Raw genomic sequence first — 19,931 nt, 5'->3', positions numbered from 1 at the left:
GTGTGTGTATTTTGTCCAATTTGTAGGCTAAATAAAATAAACTGTAGTACTTGTCTAAAGAAATACTATATAGTTTAGATGTATAAAGATATTACTTGTCTAACATACAAATATAATATAAACCGGAAACCAAGGGATTTCCATGTAATGACATAAATATATAAAAATTCATATACTACATATGTAATACCACGTTTTTCTAAGTCCCATTTACTCTTTGAATAGGGCTTACTCGTAGAGTAATGCGTCGTGTGTTTCTCGGTCGCTCATCGTCCGTGAATACTCGGCCGAGTATGGTAATACTCAACCGAGTAAGGGATACTCGGCCGAGTATGGTGATACTCGACCGAGTAAGGGATACTCGGCCGAGTATACCGAGTAAGGGATACTCGGCCGAGTATACTCAATACTCGACCGAGTATCCGGTCTGACGGGAATTATTTCCGCGGTTTGATTAAAGACGATTAGAGTTATAAATTATATTAACAGTTTCACTTTTACCAAAACCTAAAACATTCCTACGTAACTCTAATCATCTCTAATCTCTCCCAAGATCGTTGATTGTTCGTGAGTCCTTGTTCATTTCTCTCTTGCGTCGGTAAGTCACTAGTCTTATAGCTTTGTTAGTTTTGTCTTTTAGGGTTTTAATCTAGTGTTGGAAATTGGGGAAAAGGGATGTTTTGCATGTTGTGATGGGATTGTATGATTGTTATTAGGTGGAGAATTTGTAGAAGAGCAGTTCTAGCTTCCTTATCGGATTTGTGCTAAGGTAGGGTTTCTTTACTCAGTTGATTATATAATTGATTTAAGTTGTGATGTTGTGATTTAATTGATATGATGATATTGTTGTTGATCGTATTCTGGAGTATTGGAGTTGTGATCGATTGACTATGATTGTGAGGTGCGTCCTCGGTTGAGTGGAGTCACTTGCGGGAGTGGCTTCACGCCCTTGATTCACCCCTTGTGGAACCCGCCACAAGAAGGGATGTGCACATTAAAGAACATGGGTTATTGCTCGTTGCGATGAGCGGGGCTTAGGTGGGCAAGGCTGCGGCCCCCCACTGACGGTGTGGATTATCTGTTGTGGCAGTGATCTGGCCGGACTACACACTTAAGTGTGTAGTCAGATATATGACATGATTGGGAATGGAGAACGGTTGTGAAATAGTTGTTATTGATATTGTTGTATTCGCTTATCTTAATTATGCAGTGAACTGACCCCATTGTTGTTTTATAAAATTGTGGTGATCCATTCGGGGATGATGAGCAGATTGTGATAGGTGATGGTTGTCTTTAGCTACGGGGACGAGATGGGATGTCATCACTTCGAGTTTTGCTTCCGCTGTTACAAGTTTAGCTGTTTTTTATTTGAGTTGTATTGATATTCATATACATTTCTTTTGGTTTGGTTTTGAGACAATGTAATCGTTAACTTTATAGTTTAATAAATGTTTTGGAGTGGTTACTTTTGATATACTAGCCTCGGGCAACAGAGATGGTAACAACCTCTCATGCTAGGGTGGTCCTTGATAAGTCACCTTGGTATGTGGGGGTGTTACAACATAGTTTAGATGTATAAAGAAGTTACTTGTCTAGCATACAAATATAATAAAATTGGTTATGAACGCAAATTCTTGTTTCAGACGACCACTTTTCGTCTGAGACTTTAGACGGGCATATGTGACCCTTATATGGTTAAATGTAACCACAATGGTACAGTCAGTGTTACAGCTTATGGTAACTTGTTTTTCAATAGTGGTCACATTTGGTTGTAAAATGGTTACAAATTCCCGTCTTATTGTTTAAGACAAAAATGACTCGTCTGAAGCAAGAACAACTGAGTTATGAAAACTATAAAGGGATAAATAAAATAGAAATTCCCAATAGATACAATGTTGCATAATACATTAGATTTGTACTTTAATTAGTGAATAATAATGATCGCTCTTAAATAATATTTTAGTCTAATATTTCATATTTGCAAATAATAATTGCCATAGGTACATAAAATATTTAGTTCAATTTTTATCAAGTACATTTAAATAACCCAGTATGTACATTGATTTTATACTGAAGGTACATTGAATATAAGTTACAAGTACAATTAATAGTTATTATATGTGTAATACTACGTATTTATGAGTCTTGGGGTACTCTATCGAGTAGGCCTTACTCTGTCGAGTAAGGGCGAGTCACAGATTAAAATATTTTCTGACCTGTTGGGTACTCGATCGAGTACCGTGGATACTCGATCGAGTAAGGGGGCACTCGATCGAGTACCTTAGCTACTCGATCGAGTAGCCGGTTTACGGGGGACGATTTCTCGGGTTTTGTTAATAATGCGATTAGAGTATATAATACTTCCGTCATTGTTCTTAAAACACTTTTCAAAACCTAATTACTGTCAAGAGAGAAAACAAAGTACGTTCTTGTAACACCCCCTCATACCAAGGTACCTTACCAAGGACTACCCTAGCATGAAAGGTTGTTACCATCCCGGTTTCCCGAGGTTAGTATATCAAAGTTACAATTTCCAAACAACATTTATATAAGTACGGTAATTATAAAAGTTACAAAGTCTCCAAAATCTAATAGACGAATTATGCAAATGGCAACAACTACCAAAACAATAACTAAGGCTCGTGATGGTTTCATCTAATCCAGCGTGGTGACTCTCCCATGACTGCCCCAAGCTCAATAAATATATCACCTGTCACGGTCTGCTCACCATCCCCGAATGGATCACCGCAGGTTTTACAAAACAACAACACGGGGTCAGTACTACTCAATCAATATAAGACAACAAACATTACCACCACCGATCATCGATCTCACACACGAGAACCGACTACACACCGAAGTGTGTAGCCCTGCCATTACCCATCGCAATGTAATCCTCGCCGCCGATGGGTGACCGCACCCATCCCCACCTAGTCCAGCTCATCAACGAGCGACTAACAATCCCTGTCCCTTAATGTGCACATCCCCTCCCGTGGCGGGTTCCACGGAGGGCGAACTAGGGTGTGAAGCCACTCCCGCAAGTGACTCCACCACAATCACACATACCACAGCATCACAGCTGTCACAACACCACAACCGTCACAACACAACCACATCACCACAATCATCACAACACCCAACCTCCGATGATCAGCAGATAAGAACAATTGTGAAACAAACACAATCTTAATCAATTAACAGTACTGAGTAGGCGAAACCCTACCTTAGCAATCAACAGTAGTACGGAAACCGAACAATAAAAAAGGCTCCTCTATGAAGTCTTCTCCTATACAATAATCGCATACACAATTACATATTGCACAATTTCCCCATATTCCCAACTCCATGTATGAATACAGTAATCCCAAAGAATACAACAACATAGAAAAGGACTTACCAACAGAAGGATGAGGAATTATACGCAAAACTACGAAGATTGTACACACCACGATGCTAGGGAATGATTAGGAAGTGATTAGGGAATGATTAGGGTAATCGTCCGAATGATGATGTTTGAAAATAATGTTTTAGAAACTGACGCGGAATATAAAAATAACCCTAAACGTTTCCCAATCAACCGTCAAAATAACACTCTGCCAAACCGGACACTCGGTCGAGTAAGTGTATACTCGGCCGAGTGTCCCATACTCGGTCGAGTGTTCACTATACTCGGCCGAGTGTTCCTCGGCAGAACCAAAACACACACAACCTCAGCACCACTCGGCCGAGTAGGCTCTACTCGGTCGAGTAGTCACCAAGGGAAATCCGTACTGTTACAATCTTCCCCCCTTAAAATGAACTTCGTCCCGAAGTTCACACTCTACTATAAAACAAAGCACAACACTACGCCACAAGACTAGACCAACCACATATAACAACACCAAGGAGCTATACAAGTCACCACAAAAATCATTATCCCGAGTCAAAGCAAAACAACAAACAAAACGAAACACGACCGCGAAGTTCCAACCCAACCTATAAAACATGGACACTTAACACCAACTCCACAAACCACTCTTCCTTCCACAACATGGCTCACGATATCGTCTCAACTATAGCATAGGCTCTCAATCCTGACTCCATAACATTACCCAATAACCACAATATAATGTTGCCAACCTTGTATTACTTCTATAACACTCAATAGCACTCAATCCACAAAAGAAGATCAATCATCAACACGGAATGTTACAGTTCTTCGCTTTAATCGCATTGTTGGCAAATCCCGGAGCTTTGAAGGTCGGATTTCACCTTTCTTTATACCGTTGTGATCCTTGCGTAGAGGGTAAGACCTACATACCGTTTTTACAATGTTTCTTTAAAGTTGGTTAAACCCTAATGTTGGGAATTTGGGGTTTTGTAGTATGTTATGCTTGGTAGTGATTATATGTTTGTATGTTAGGAGGAGGATTCGTAGAGGAAGCTTTTTGATATCAGCTGTGAGATCGTTTGATTGTTGTGCTTTCCAGGTAGGGTTTCCCTACTCAGTATTAGTTACATAATGTGTGGTGATTGTACTTTAGTTAGTGATTGTTGACTGATTCAGACGGTTGTGATGTTGTATTGTGATTGTGATTGTTTGTCTCTGGTTCTCGAGATGCGTTCTCGGCTGAGTGGAGTCACTTGCGGGAGTGGCTTCATGCCCTAGTTTCGCCCTTCGTGGAACCCGCCACGGAAGGGGATGTGCACATTAATGGGACAGGGTTATCGCTCGGTATGATGAGCGGGGATTTGGTGGGTACGGCTGCGGTCCCCCACGCGGTGGCTGGTCCAGTGGACGCCGGTCGGAGACGGAGATTGATTGGAGTGGGTGATTTGTGTGATTGTTTGAGCTGTGTTGTTTTTACGTCTTGTTGATTATATAAATTGTGTAATTAGTACGACCCGGTTTATTGTTTTAAAACCTGCGGTGATCCATTCGGGGATGGTGAGCAGATATTGAGCAGGTATTAGTTGAGTACTGGGATAGCTGGGATGTGCCACGGTCTGATGATAGAAGTCTTCCGCTGTAGCTTAATAGTTTTCATAAACATTTCAGTTAGATTAGCAGACATTTGATTTGAGAATATGTATTCGTATTTTGGTTTGGTTTTTGGATTGTAACCTTTCACTAAAGTATTTTTATTTAAACATTGTTTCATTATTGTTTATTTGATTATCATTGCCTCGGGTAACCGAGATGGTAACATCCTTATACCTGGATGGTCCTGGTAAGGCACTTGGAGTATGAGAGTGTTACAAAATGGTATCAGAGAGACGATCCTGAAACCTGTAACCAATGAACCTAATGAATATAGAGAGTCAATTAAAATGAACCCGGGGTAAATATTGTAGGAGCTAATGCAAAGGCTTGGGAGACGTCCTAAAGTCGCGAACTCGCCCTACAATTTTGAACCGGTCACATGGGGGGGAATATATGTCAAGTCGTATGTGTTGTTTGTTCGCTTGTGTGTGGATGTGATAAAATATGTTGTAATTGTTGGATGTTTGGAGTAGAAAGTTGAGAATATGAATGAAAGGTTGATGAGACATATAGAACTGTTGTTGGAATGAGAAGCATGTTGGGTGTTTACTATGTGGCATTTGATAACATGATATAGTTGTTTGTTAATTGTATGAAGAGTTGAGTAGCATAGTATGCTTAACTATGATATGATGTTGTGTTTATAAAGTTGTTTTACATGTTGGGATATGTTATAACATGCGGGTAGCATATTCGAGTTAGCATGACTCGATCGAGTGGGTCTGACTTGATCTAGTGGGTATTTGACGATTTTGCAAACCGAATCGAGTTTTGGGCACTCGATCGAGTACCTCGGGCACTCGATCGAGTAGGGGTCACTCGATCGAGTAGCCTGGCTACTCGGTCGAGTATGTTAGAGATCGGAAGGTCCGTTTGGGGTCGATGTCGAGGCACTCGATCGAGTATGGTGGGCACTCGATCGAGTAGCCTCTTACTCGATCGAGTAGGGGTAGGCACTCGATCGAGTGTGTTCTGGGCAGTCCGCTTTCGTGTTTTGAGGTTTTAGTGCGTATGTTTATGTCTACCCTTTCTTATATAGTTTCAAGATGCCGCCCAAGAGAAACGCTTACTATGCAAGGGCTGAGACCATGAATACGGATGATATCGTTAAGATGTTGGAGCACCAAGATGCTCTTACTGAGGCCTTAAAGAAAGCGAATAAGGATAAGGAGGTTTATCACTCTAAGATCAGTCTTTATATAGCGAGGTTTAACCCAAAAGAGTACACGGGAACCGGGGAACCAAACCTTCTTGACAACTGGCATCGTGAGATGGAGAACATACTAGACCTGGTTCACTGTCCTGATGAGATGAGGGTAGAACAAGCTGCGTTCTACCCGAGGGAAGCAAAATGGCAAGTGGTGGGATACGGTGAAGGTGAGTGCTAGGGAGATGTATGCGAACCAGGGCTTACCCGCTATACCTTGGGAAGAGTTTCGGAGGGCTATGAGGAAAGAGTTTGTGCGGAGCATGTGAGGAGTAAGGCGAGGGAGGAGTTTGATGGGTTTAAGATGACATCCGATATGTCGATTCTTCTTTGAGTACTACAAGCGATTTAATGAGAAGTATAGGTATGCTGAGGATATGGGTTTGAGTGAGGAGAACCTGGCACTGAGGTTTGAGAGAGGGTTGACACCCAAGATTATGGATAAGTTACCCGTGGGAGTCCTTACCGATGTTAAGGAAGCTTATGAGAGGGCTGAGAGAGCTGAGAGGTTGGTGGAGATGGCTTAGGAGAGAGTGAGTGAGAAAAGAAAGGCTGAGAGTGAGGGTGAAGGCCAATCTAGTCACAAGAAAGGCAACCACAATCAAGCTAAAAGGTTTTCTTCTGGGTCAGGGTTCAGTGTTGGGGCTTCCTTTGGGCGTGGCCGTGTGAGTTGTAGCGGTAGTTGGGGGATGACCTGCTATGGCTGTGGCGGTGTAGGCCACAAGAGACATGAGTGCACGAGTATGCCTGGAGCTTTTCAGGGATCGGCTCGGGAGCTATTCTCGGGGACCCGCACGAGTTATGCGAGCAATGGACCGGGTGGGTCATGGTCTAACCGGGGAAGTCAGAGCTACCAGAGTGGAGGTAACCGCAATGGCGGTAATTCTTATCAGAAACAAGCTACGAACAACAACAACAACAATCAGGGGTCGGGTACTAAGCCGACCATATCAGCCAGTACTGTCCAGGGAGGTGGACAGAAGACCAGTGGAAAGCTGTTCATGATGGACAAGAAAGCAGCTGAGTAGGATGCACATGTTATCACTGGTACTTTTCTTGTTAACGGTATTCATACCTTTGTTTTGTTTGATTCAGGAGCGTCTTAGTCGTTTGTATCTTCGAGTCATGTTAAACGGTTGGGTTTGAGGGTATATGAGTCTGTAAGTGAGAAAGTTTTTATACCTTCGGGTGAGTCTGTATCATGTGGGAGGTTGTTTAGAGATGTGTCTATGATAGTTGGGCAAGTTGATCTACCTGTAGACTTGTTAGAGTTTCCTTTTGACGGTTTTGAGATGATAGTCGGGATGGATTGGTTAGGAAAGTATAAAGCTAAGATAGACTGTCATCAAAAGAAAGTGTCTTTGAGAGGGCCTAAGGGTGTTAGTGTGTCTTATCATGGGTTTCTCGGTCAAACCCAAAGTTAAGTTGATTGCAAATCACACACCCGAAGTCTTATCCGAGGAAGGGATGTCCTTTGATCTTATGCCATGTGAGAGATGACCGGATAGAGAGTCCGACGTTGATCGATACCAGTGGTGGGAGAGTTTGCGATGTTTTTCCGGAGGAGATTCCTGGTTACCACCGAAGAGGAGATAGATTTCACCGTCGAGTTGAAACCGGGGAGGGGGCCAATCTCTAAGGCACCGTACCGGATGGGTCCTAAAGAGATGGAGGAGCTCATGAAACAGTTAGATGATCTGATAGAGAAGGGATACATTAGACCTAGTGTATCGCCGTGGGAGCACCAGTTCTTTTCGTGAAGAAGAAAGATGGGAGTTTGAAGTTGTGCATAGACTACAAGGAGCTGAACCGAGTGACGGTGAAGAACAAGTATCCTTTGCCAAGGATAGATGACCTGTTTGATCAGTTGAATGGTGCATCAGTCTTTTCCAAGATTGATTTGAGGTCGGGGTACCATCAGGTGAAGATTAAAGAGATGGACATACCAAAGACAGCCTTCACGTCGAGGTATGGTCATTATGAGTATGTGGTGATGCCGTTTGGGTTATCTAATGCACCGGCTGTGTTTATGGACTTGATGAACAGAATCTTCAGACAGTTTTTGGACAAGTACGTGGTGGTATTTATCGATGACATCTTAGTCTACTCTAAGACTAAGGAGGAGCATGAGGAGCATCTGAGGATTGTGTTGCAGACTCTGAGGGAGCATGAGTTGTATGCTAAGCTGTCCAAGTGTGAATTCTGGTTAGAGAAAGTTGCTTTTCTGGGGCATGTGATCTCTAAGGAGGGAGTAGGCGTGGAACCGCAAAGATTGAGGCAAAGACAAAGTGGGAAGCACCAAAGAATGTTCTTTGAGATCAGGAGTTTCTTGGGTTTAGCTGGATACTACAGACGGTTCGTGAAAGATTTCTCCAAGATAGCTAGGCCTATGACAGCTTTGATAAGGAAAGAGAACAGGTTTCGTTGGGATGAGAGTTGTGAAAAGGCGTTCCAAACACTAAAGGAGCGTTTGACCACAGCTCCTATCTTAGCATTGCCTGAAGGGATCGAGTACTTTGAGGTTTATACAGATGCCTCAAAGAATGGGTTGGGATGTGTGTTGATGCAGAACGGTAAGGTGATTGCCTATGCTTCTAGGCAATTGAAGCCGTATGAGGAGAACTACCCTACACATGATCTAAAGTTGGGTGCAGTGGTGTTTGCTCTCAAGATATGGAGACATTACCTTTATGGGGCGACCTTTAAGGTATTTTCAGATCACAAGAGTCTCAAGTACATCTTCACTCAAAAGGAGTTGAACATGAGACAGAGGAGGTGGATGGAGCTGATTGGCGATTATGACATGGATATTATCTACCATGAAGGGAAAGCCAATGTTGTTGCAGATGCTTTGAGTAGGAAGAGTGTACATTCCTTGTGTACAGCTCTATCTTTGATGAGGTTGAGAGATGAGGTAGGGAAGTTTGGGATACATATGATGCAGAGAGGGGATGCTGTGGGAGATTTGACAGTGCAGCCTGATCTTTACGATGATATTCGAGGTAAACAGGCTTTGGATCCTAAGATGGTTGAGTGGAGAGCTGGAGTAGAGAAAGGGACAGTGTCTCGATTCTCTATTCATACAGATGGTAGTTTGAGGTTCGATGGTAGGTGGTGTGTCCCTAATGATGAGAAGCTGAAAAAGACAATCATGACAGAGGCACATTGTACACCGTATTCAGTACATCCATGTGGTGACAAGCTATACAAGGATTTGAAGAACACGTTTTGGTGGCCTGGAATGAAGAAAGAAACAGCTGAGTTTATGGCCCGTTGTTTGACATGCCAGAGAGTTAAAGGGGAACAGCGACGACCACAAGGTAAGATTCAGTCTTTAGAGGTACATGAGTGGAAGTGGAAATCCATTTCTATGGATTTTATCGTGGGTTTGCCAAAGAGTCAACAGGGTAACAACATGATATGGGTAATAGTGGATCGACTGACCAAGTCAGCTCACTTTGTGCCAATGAAAGATACATGGACTAAAGCACAATTAGCTATGGCTTATCGAAAGAATGTGCTAAAGTTACATGGAGTCCCTAAGGACATAGTGTCTGACAGAGATGCGAGATTTATCTCAAGATTTTGGAAAGAGTTGCAAGAATCTTTGGGAACAACCTTGAAGATGAGTACAACTTTTCATCCAGCGACAGAATGTCGGACTGAGAGAACAATCAAAACTCTTGAGGATATGTTACGAGCTTGTGTGATGGACTTTGGTGGTAGCTGGGAACAGAGGTTGGATTTGATAGAGTTTTCTTACAACAACAGCTATCACACTAGTATTGGCATGACACCGTTTGAGGCTTTATATGGGAGGAGATGCAGGAGTTCGATTTGTTGGGACGACAGTGCTGAGGCAGTGGTTCTAGGACCAGAGATGGTACATGAGATGGTTGAACAGATTAAGATGATCAGGGAACGGATGAGAGCAGCTCAGGATAGGCAAAAGAGTTATGCAGATCTACATCGCCGGGATATAGAGTTTCAGGTTGGGGACAAGGTTCTTCTGAAAGTGTCTCCTATGCGTGGGGTTATGAGATTTGGGAAGAAAGGCAAGCTGAGTCAGAAGTTCATCGGGCCTTATGAGATCTTAGAGCGAGTTGGGGAAGTTGCATATCGTCTGGCTTTACCGGCTGCGTTAGAGAGAGTGCATAATGTGTTTCATGTATCGCAGCTGCAGAAGTATGTGAGTGACCCGTCACATGTGTTAGAGGCAGAGAGCTTAGAGCTAGATGAGTCCTTATCATATCTTGAGGTACCTAATTAAGCAGATTCTTGACCGGAAGGTTAGGAAGACTAGGAGTGGTGAGACAGTTTTGCTTAAGATCCTTTGGTCCAACCACGAGACTGAGGAAGCTACATGGGAGGCAGATGATGCCATGAGAGAGCGTTACCCTTTCCTTTTGTGATCAGGTATGTATGGTTACGGGGACGTAACCTTGTTTCTTTTAGGGGGGTAGGAGATGATCGCAAAGAGTTTTTAAGAGTTTTTACACCCTTTTATGTTGTGTCGGTATGGTTGTTGTCGTTGAGTCGGGTTGAGTTTGGGTTAGTAACATATTTTATGTTGAGTTTTGTTTTGGTTGTTGAGTCGGGAGTGCGTAGTGTGAGTCTTTGTTTTGTTGTGGTTTGAACTTCGGGGACGAAGTTCTTTTTAAGGAGGGAAGACTGTAATACTACGTATTTATGAGTCTTGGGGTACTCTATCGAGTAGGCCTTACTCTGTCGAGTAAGGGCGAGTCGCAGATTAAAATAGTTTCTGACCTGTTGGGTACTCGATCGAGTACCGTGGATACTCGATCGAGTAAGGGGGCACTCGATCGAGTACCTTAGCTACTCGATCGAGTAGCCGTTCTGACGGGGACGATTTCTCGGGTTTTGTTAATAATGCGATTAGAGTATATAATACTTCCGTCATTATTCTTAAAACACTTTTCAAAACCTAATTACTGTCAAGAGAGAAAACAAAGTACGTTCTTCGCTTTAATCGCATTGTTGGCAAATCCCGGAGCTTTGAAGGTCGGATTTCACCTTTATTTATACCGTGGTGATCCTTGCGTCGAGGGTAAGACCTACATACCGTTTTTACAATGTTTCTTTAAAGTTGGTTAAACCCTAATGTTGGGAATTTGGGGTTTTGTAGTATGTTATGCTTGGTAGTGATTATATGTTTGTATGTTAGAAGGAGGATTCGAAGAGGAAGCTTTTTGATATCAGCTGTGAGATCGTCTGATTGTTGTGCTTTCCAGGTAGGGTTTCCCTATTCAGTATTAGTTACATAATGTGTGGTGATTGTCTTGTAGTTAGTGATTGTTGAATCGATTGACGGTTGTGATGTTGTATTGTGATTGTGATTGTTTGTCTCTGGTTCTCGAGATGCGTTCTCGGGTGAGTGGAGTCACTTGCGGGAGTGGCTTCACGCCCTAGTTTCGCCCTTCGTGGAACCCGCCACAGAAGGGATGTGCACATTAATGGGATAGGGTTATCGCTCGGTATGATGAGCGGGGATTTGGTGGGTAGGCCGCGGTCCCCCATGGCGGTGGTCCAATGGACGATCGGAGACGGAGATTGATTGGAGTGGGTGATCTGTGTGTGATTGTTTGAGCTGTGTTGTTTACCGTCTTGTTGATTATATAAATTGTGTAATTAGTAATCGACCCGGTTTATTGTTTTAAAACTGCGGTGATCCATTCGGGATGGTGAGCGATATTAAGCGGTATGAGTTGAGTCTTCTGGGATAGCTGGATGTGCCACGGTCGATGATAGAAGTCTTCCGTTTGTAGCTTAATAGTTTTCATAAACATTTCAGTTAGATCAGTAGACATTTGATTTGAGAACATGTATTCGTATTTTGGTTTGGTTTTTGGATTGTAACTTTTCACTAAAGTATTTCTATTTAAACATTGTTTCATTATTGTTTATTTGATTATCATTGCCTCGGGTAATCCAGATGGTAACATCCTTATACAGGTGGTCCCGGTAAGGCACTTGGAGTATGAGGGTGTTACAATATGTGCATATTGTTTTAACTTAGGTCTTAACAAACATATATATCAAAAGATATACTTAAATCACAACAAGATTGATCTGTTATAGTGGTAATAGTAAGGGTATTCAGATTAAGAGGTCATGGGTTCGAGTCTATTCAAAAGCTTTTTTTGAGGTTAAAGTTTCATAAATATAGTTAACTAGATATAGTTAACAATCTAACTACAAATCCTAAATTGCTAACCCACCCTTAAACTAACTAATAGAGGTTAACTCTAGTTTGCCATGTCGCGATATAATTGGCCGTGTATGGAAAAACTCATACACCTCGTGTATTTGTAGCCTTTTTTGGGATTGGAGCTCCAATTTAAAAATTAGTTTTTGTTGTGTAAGACGGTTGTTAACTTGTGAGATGGTCCCTTTATATAAAAAAAACTCATTTATTAACCACAAATACTACTATACAACCTATTGTACAAGAGCATTGTACAACCATCATAAATTTAATCGAGCTTATGTGTATTTTTTTCGAGCTTTTATAACTTTTGATTTATATTTAATTTTTTTTTATGTCAAAATTAAAATCTAATTGAGCTTATGTATACTATTCTTGAATTTCATTATAATTTTTTAAAATCAATATTTTTATAATGGAGCTCAAGTTCTTTCAAATAAAGCTCGTAATGTATAAGTCTAAGCTCAAATAATTCATTATAAAGCTCAAATTCTTTACTATATAACCAATACAACTGGTTGTATAGTCTACTTACTGTTTATTAATAGCAGTAAATGAATGACTTTTTTTTTACATAAGCGGGCTATCTTATTCTAAAATTTATGTTTAAGAATTTACAGGTCTCATCACATGTCCTAAATTAAATTTCATTGTGTTTGCTGCCAAACAAATGATAATTTGTATTGAACTTATATGTTTTTGCCAAAAAAAAAAGTTACCATTTTTGTAAGTTCCAAGAATCGTTAAATATCGAACATAGAATTAATAGAGCCGTTTTAATTGTTGATCAGATTTGAAATTAGGTCTCGCGCGTACCCTTTGTAACTTGACTAAACTGGCGAGATCTTAGTTCTTTTGCATCAAGTAGATCATAATGAAATTGAATGTTCACTTGTGAATAGTGTATGAAATAGAAACTTGTAATATCAAGTACCTGAACCAATTTCTAACATATAATCGCAATTTCAATAATTAACACAATTAATTACATAAGCAAGCACATATACTATCGAAACCGTGTAGGAAAACCCTAGCTCAAAGCAAACTCCAAGCACAAGCAAATAACTAAAATTCCTTCTTCAATTAATTAAATAATTTCTATCACAATATGACTCTATGTAATACCCTGATTTTTAACGTAATTGAAGAGTTATTTTAATAAATGTTATTGATACAATTACTGAGTAAGAAGTCGTATGATATAATAAAAGGTTATTATTTAATTGTCATAGCAATTAAAGGGAAAGACCATAATCGATAAAGATAAAAGCATGATATTATATTTATACATATTATATATATACATATATTATATTAATATAATAATATACCTATTAACCTAAACATATATACCTGGCCTCCCTCTTCCCGTTTTCCATATTCACTCACAAAAAAAAAAGAAAAAAAAAAAGAAGAGAGCGATTGCGGCTGCTACTTAGAACTCACGATCATCATCTTCGTATTCGTCACCATCGTTATCATCACCATAACTCTAATATCATCATCATCGTTCTATTCCTTTTCCATCGTCATCGTGCCCTAAAGTAGCCAAGATAAGTCGTATGATTATAAGATCGTTTTATATCAGAATTTGCTAGCGTTGCCACCAATAGACATAGACGGTAGGATAGTTTTATGCGGTGTGTGTTTTAGGGGCGTTTCGAGATGTACTTTGGGATGAATATATCATGGCTCCTAGTGAAAAATGTTATCGGTTATAAATGTCACTCTTATAAATCTAATTATGAAAATATGTATTCTCATCTATCTATTTATATCTATATTTATCTATATAATAGCATAAAAAACTTAACTTGAGAATTCTCATGAAGACACGTGCTAGCGTTAAGTCTCTAAAAATTCTTCAATTCTTCATTTGACTGCCTGACTATATTGTATTTATGTCCTTAATCTCTTTGTTAACTCTTCAATTCATGGATTCTCGAATCTTTATTTCTCTCCTTAACTTTTCACTTCACTCCCTATATTTTACACCTAATTTAATTTAATTCAATCCAAATTAAGACGGTAAAGATTATCAATTTTATGTTTTCTTATCTCCTGTAATTTACAACTCTAATGTTAAACTAAATGAAGTCACTGATTGCAACACCCCACGTTGATTCAAAATGTCCATAGATAAGTTTAAATGACTGATGCTTAAAAGGATTGATAATACTACTCATATCAAGTAAGTGTACTTTATTTTCTCATCATCCATGCAAAAAGAACCCTATAATTAAGCGTGTTTGGCTTTTAATAGTTTTAAGATGGGTGATCTTTTGGAAAAGTTTCTACGTTGCGCATGAGTAAGAACAAAATGTGTTGGAAAAAACTCCTGTTGATCTGTGGCATGTACACATCTTAATGAAGTACCGTGAGTGACCGCTCTGTTAGGCCGTGAGCCGAGCTGAACTCTTACAAACGCGAAATTATCTTGACCTCAACTTTGATCTAATTAACGTGTTTACCCCATCTAGTTTGGATGAGATATAGGGTAAGCCCTACCCAGGTAGTGGTGGTAGACCCTATCCTAGGGTATCAAAGTATGTTGACTGAATAAAGAAAGAGTAGTCCGTCCAGTATGAGAGATTTGGAAAGGTAGACACTCCACACTAAACAAACAACACAGAGTGAGGGAGGGGAAGCAGAAAGACATACAAAATCATTAAGTAGAGGTTTTTACGTTTTAGAGAGAGAAAGCTTAAGTTAACTACTCTTTTATGATTCATTCAACCAAATGTGATGTGAGCAGTTACTGTTATTCTACATCTCCTACATCTCCTACTCCTTACTCCTCTTTTTAGGAACCCTATTAATTAATCCCATGAAAACCATCATTGTTTCTCCAAATTTCTCTTTTTTTATAAACAACAACTAGTTAATTTCCATCCTTTCCAATCTCACTAATTTAGCAACCAAATCAATTCAACATTACATTTTGTATTTCCTTAACCATATACTTCTGATTTCAATTTCACTTTCAACGGAAATATGTCTTCAAAGACAAGGTAACTGCTAAACTACACACTTTTTACTTATTTTTTCTCCTAGATCTCATTTGGGTTTTACTTTTTTTTTTCTTCTTAATTAACACATTTTTTCAGTTTTTAGTTAGTTTATTTATTGTATTATTTTTGGATTTTTTTGTTGTTATTTGATCTTGTATTGCATCTGTTGGTAATTCTCCTAACAAAGTTTTGCTCTTTTTGGGGGTATAATTAGTTGTTCTATAGAAGATTTATAACAAAAAAAAGAAATAAATTTAAGATTAAGATGGGCAGTTATTTTTACCATATTAGGTTGATATTTAATAGTTTGTTTGATGAATTTATGAAAACCCAACTCAGAGGTCCTTGTAAAGAATTGAAATTCAAGGTTTAAATAAATTTATTGACCATTTCGGAGTTTTTCTATTCACGAATCACTATGTCTTGGTCTTAAGCCTCCCCTCCCCCCATGTATTGTTGTGCCCTTTGACACGGAAAAAGGTAAACATGGGTACTATTAGTTTTATTTTCTGCTGTTTATGTTTCAAAATTTTAGCTTTAGTGGCATTTTCTGTTATATTAGAATCTTCAAAAGTGTAGCTTAGTCTACTACAACACAAATGCAATGTTTAATAAGTACATTGATGAATTATGTGTAGGACCGGATTATTTCAGACACCGGTCAGCAAGCCTTCACCAACTACACCTAAAAGCAAATTAGGAAGCTCAGCCTCACTCAAATCAGATGCTGATTCACCGTCTCCTAATCCACGATTTTCAATTGATCGAGCGTCTCCAAAGACCGTTACTTCCAGGCCAGTCAGTCGATCCTCGTCCCGGGTGTCTACACCTGATGTATGTTCAACTCTACTGCTTAGAACTAGGTTTTTATCAGCTCCCCTCCCCCGGTTACCTTGGATTCAAGCCTCCTACAATGTAGGACTGTATGTAATGCTGTATGAGTGGTGAAATGATTTTTGTAACTGTTTTGACCGTAAGCGAATTAACTTTCAGCCCAGTTAACATAGGTTGGTAGCAGACATGTCAAAACAGACCCAACCCAAACAACTCATTGAAATTACCTGGGTAGAGGCATGAAAAACCCACAAACAAAATTACCCGAAAATGATACTGATACCAAATTGTCCCATTCTGATCCAAACTTTGTTGGAAACCTTATTCAGGTGATTTGCAATGCCTCGACGTTCGACGTATCAGCACTTCCCGAAATGAATAACAATCTATACAATCTATCTATTCGGAAATAGACTAAATGACCTGTATGTGACCAAATGACCGTGCTTTGTGGCGATCAAAACAACTTTACCTGCAAAATGCCATGTGGTGCATTCTGTTTTGATTATTTCTAACATACATATTGGTTTGTTCGGATCAGAAATCACAGCCACGGATAAATAAGCCGTCAGAACTACAATCCCAGTTACAAGCTGCACAAGATGATTTGAAGAAAGCAAAAGAGAAGCTGATTTTATCCGAAAAAGAAAAGATTCAAGCAATCAATGATCTGAAAGATGCTAAGAAACTTGCTGATGAGGCCAATGAGAAACTCCAGCGGGCTTTGGTGGCTCAAAAGCAGGCTGAAGAGTCTTCTGAGATTGACAAATTTCGGGCTCTTGAACTGGAACAGGCAGGGATCGAGACTGCCCAGAATAATGAAGAGTGGAAGAAACATCTAGAAGAGCTTAAAAGAGTTAAGCAAGAACTAGCCATGGTCAATGAGACCAAAAACCAGGCTCTTGCCCATGCCGATGATGCCACTAGGATTGCTGAAATTCATGCCGAGAAGGCCGAGTTTCTCTCGGCTGAGCTTGCACGATTGAAGTGCTCGGATCAGCCGAAGGCCGAGGGGAAAGAATTTTCTGAGGAAAGGGTGGTTGTGGAATTGAGATGCGAGTTGGGTTTGTTAAAAGAAGAGCTTAAAAAGTCTAAGAGCTTGGAACAAGAGCTTCTTGAGAAGGAAGAATCTCATGAGAAAAACATGGTCGGTTTGAAAATGGAACTAGAATCACTCAGAGAAGAGCTTGATAAGGCAAAGGCATGTGAGCAGGGCGTAGTTGAGGAGCCATACGAAAGGATTGTGGCAGAATTGGCTTCAAGGGAGCAGGATCTTAAAAAGGCAAAGATCTGTGAGGAGGACTTGATTGAGAAGCAGAAGTTTTATGAGAAGACCACAGATCAACTTAAGTCAAACTTAGATTTTTTGCAACAAGATCTTGAGAAGGCAAAGACATCTGAACAGTATTTGGTTGATAGAGAAAAATCTCACGACGATATTGTCTGTGGACTAAAGTTGGAGATAGATTCCTTAAGAAAAGAGCTTGAAAAGGCCGAAAGGTCAGAGCAAAAGCTGTCTGAGACTGTGATGGGGCTCAATTCTGAGACAAATTTGCTGAAACAAGAGCTAGAAAAAGTAAAGAGTATGGAAGAGGAGATGATTGAAAGAGAGAAGTCGAATAAAAAAATTGTGAGTGATTTGGAATCAGAACTGCATTCTCTGAAGCCAGAACTGCAAGTTGCTAAAATCTGCAAGGAGAAACTGACCGAGACGGAGTCATCATATGAACTGATGAATGTCGAGTTGGAAGCAGCTAAGATGGCTGAATTTTATGCTTTGAATTCGCTAGGTGAGTGGAAGAGGAAGGCTGAGGAGTTGGAATGTAAGGTGGAGGAAACAACTAGATTGGAGAGATCTGCATCACACTCATTGGAGTCGGTTAAAAATCAACTTCAGGAGGCGGAATGTGAAGTTGTTTGTCTTAAAGAGAAGGTGGCGTTGTTAGAAATATCGCTAGTGAAAGGGGAAGAAGATTTGGAGGAATCTAAAAGTTGTGTGAGGAAAGCAAATGAAGAGGCCGAGGAAGCAGCTAAGGTCATTGAATCATTGACGTCTGAACTTGAGAATGTGAAGGAGGAGAAAGCCCAGGCCCAGGCACAGGTTCGAGATCTCCTAGAGGAAAATAATAATCGCATAAACGAGCTCGAAACTCTAAAAGAAGAAGAAGAGAAGAACAGGATGGCTATGGAGAGCTTAACATGTGCTTTGCATGAAGTTTCTGCTGAAGCAAGGGAGGCCAAAGAGAGACTGCTAATAAGTCAAGATGAGCACCTAAACTTTGAGGCGATGCTTGAAGATTCAAAACGAGAAATTGATCGTTTGACAAACACAGTGGGGCAGTCGAAGATAGATTATGATACCCAAATGGAAGATCTGAAGGTGGATTTGAAGGCGTCAAAGGATAAGTATGAAAGCATGCTTGACGCGGCAAAGCAGGAATGTGACCATCTCACTGAAATATTGGGAAAATCCGAAGTGGAGATTGAAATTAAAAAAGCAGAGTGGGAGGCAAAAGAACTAAAGCTTATGGATGACCTTAAGAAATCCGAAGAGAATAAGTCTTACATGGAGAAAGAGATGATCCGGTTGATGCAGTTGCTCAGGGAAGCTGAGGAAAAAGCGTCCAGTTTTCAGAAGGAAAGGTCTCAGTTGAAGTTAGAGGCGAGTTGTTTAAATGAAGCACTGGAAGAAGTCAAGACCAGTTGCTTGAAGTTGAAAGAAGATTTTCGGGGTAAGGAAAGTGAACTCGAGCGTACAATGAAAGAGAACGAGCAGTTACGTGCCCAAGAAAAATCAAATGTCTGGAGGATTGATGAATTGACAAAACTTCTTGAAGAAGCCAAGGCGCATCACCCAAGCACCGAGAACGGTGAGCTCTCTGACATCGATAAAGACTATGATTTGCTTCCGAAAGTGGTAAATTATTCCGAAGAAAATGGAGTGTTGGGGGCTGAAAAGGAATTTGTTACAGGAATGAGCAATGGCGTTAGTAGAGAAACGTTTCAAACTGGTGCAGTTCATCCCGAAGAAGTTGATAGGAAACCGACGGTACCTGAGAATAAAGAGAAGTTAAAAGACGAGGGTTTGGAATCTGAAGCAAAAATGTGGGAGAGTTATAAAGTTGATCGAGAGTTTTCAACAGAGATGGAAACAGAGCAGGGTTCATTGGATGATGAAGTTGAATCCAAGGCGGATAATGGAGAGAGCTTAGATCATAATGGGAACCCGTCCGAAAATGGATTGAACCCTGATTCCAAACCCCAAAAGAAGAAAAAGGCATTGTATCGAAAGTTTGGGAATCTACTCAAGAAGGGTATTAGCAGCCCGAAGTAAGGATTCGGCATTGCAATGTCACAAGTACAGCTTATGTTACATAGACTTAACTGCAGACAATGGTATTTTGTGAAATTTTTAATGTTTTGGACTAGTCGTGTCAGGCACCGGGCACAATGTTGAAGTAACATGGGGTTCAACGACAGGGTTGTTTCAGTAGGCTTGTTTCATGATAGTAGGAACGGAGTTTGTATCATGTTTTAGACTTTATTTCTTTGTTCGCAGCTGAATCTCTTAAGCAATTAATTGTATGTGATGTTTTCCTGGCTTTTTTTCAGGGCGGGTTATTCTTCATC

The 19,931-nt window shown here is 40.3% G+C and overlaps 1 protein-coding gene across 1 annotated transcript; it reads left to right on the top strand.

Annotated features, from left to right (window-relative positions):
* The first annotated feature begins 14,976 nt into the window (after positions 1-14,976).
* LOC141592315 (WEB family protein At3g02930, chloroplastic-like) lies at positions 14,977-19,931 on the top strand. The gene is made up of 3 exons (XM_074412926.1): positions 14,977-15,467; positions 16,106-16,301; positions 16,843-19,931. The coding sequence occupies exons 1-3, from the start codon at positions 15,451-15,453 to the stop codon at positions 19,633-19,635; spliced, it is 3,006 nt and encodes a 1,001-aa protein (XP_074269027.1). The 5' UTR covers positions 14,977-15,450; the 3' UTR covers positions 19,636-19,931.

Source organism: Silene latifolia, chromosome 7, assembly GCF_048544455.1.
Source record: "Silene latifolia isolate original U9 population chromosome 7, ASM4854445v1, whole genome shotgun sequence".
NCBI classification, from domain to species: Eukaryota; Viridiplantae; Streptophyta; class Magnoliopsida; order Caryophyllales; family Caryophyllaceae; genus Silene; species Silene latifolia.
The sequence above is the reverse complement of the archived record's forward strand: the minus strand, read 5'-3'. Positions and strand labels throughout refer to the sequence as shown.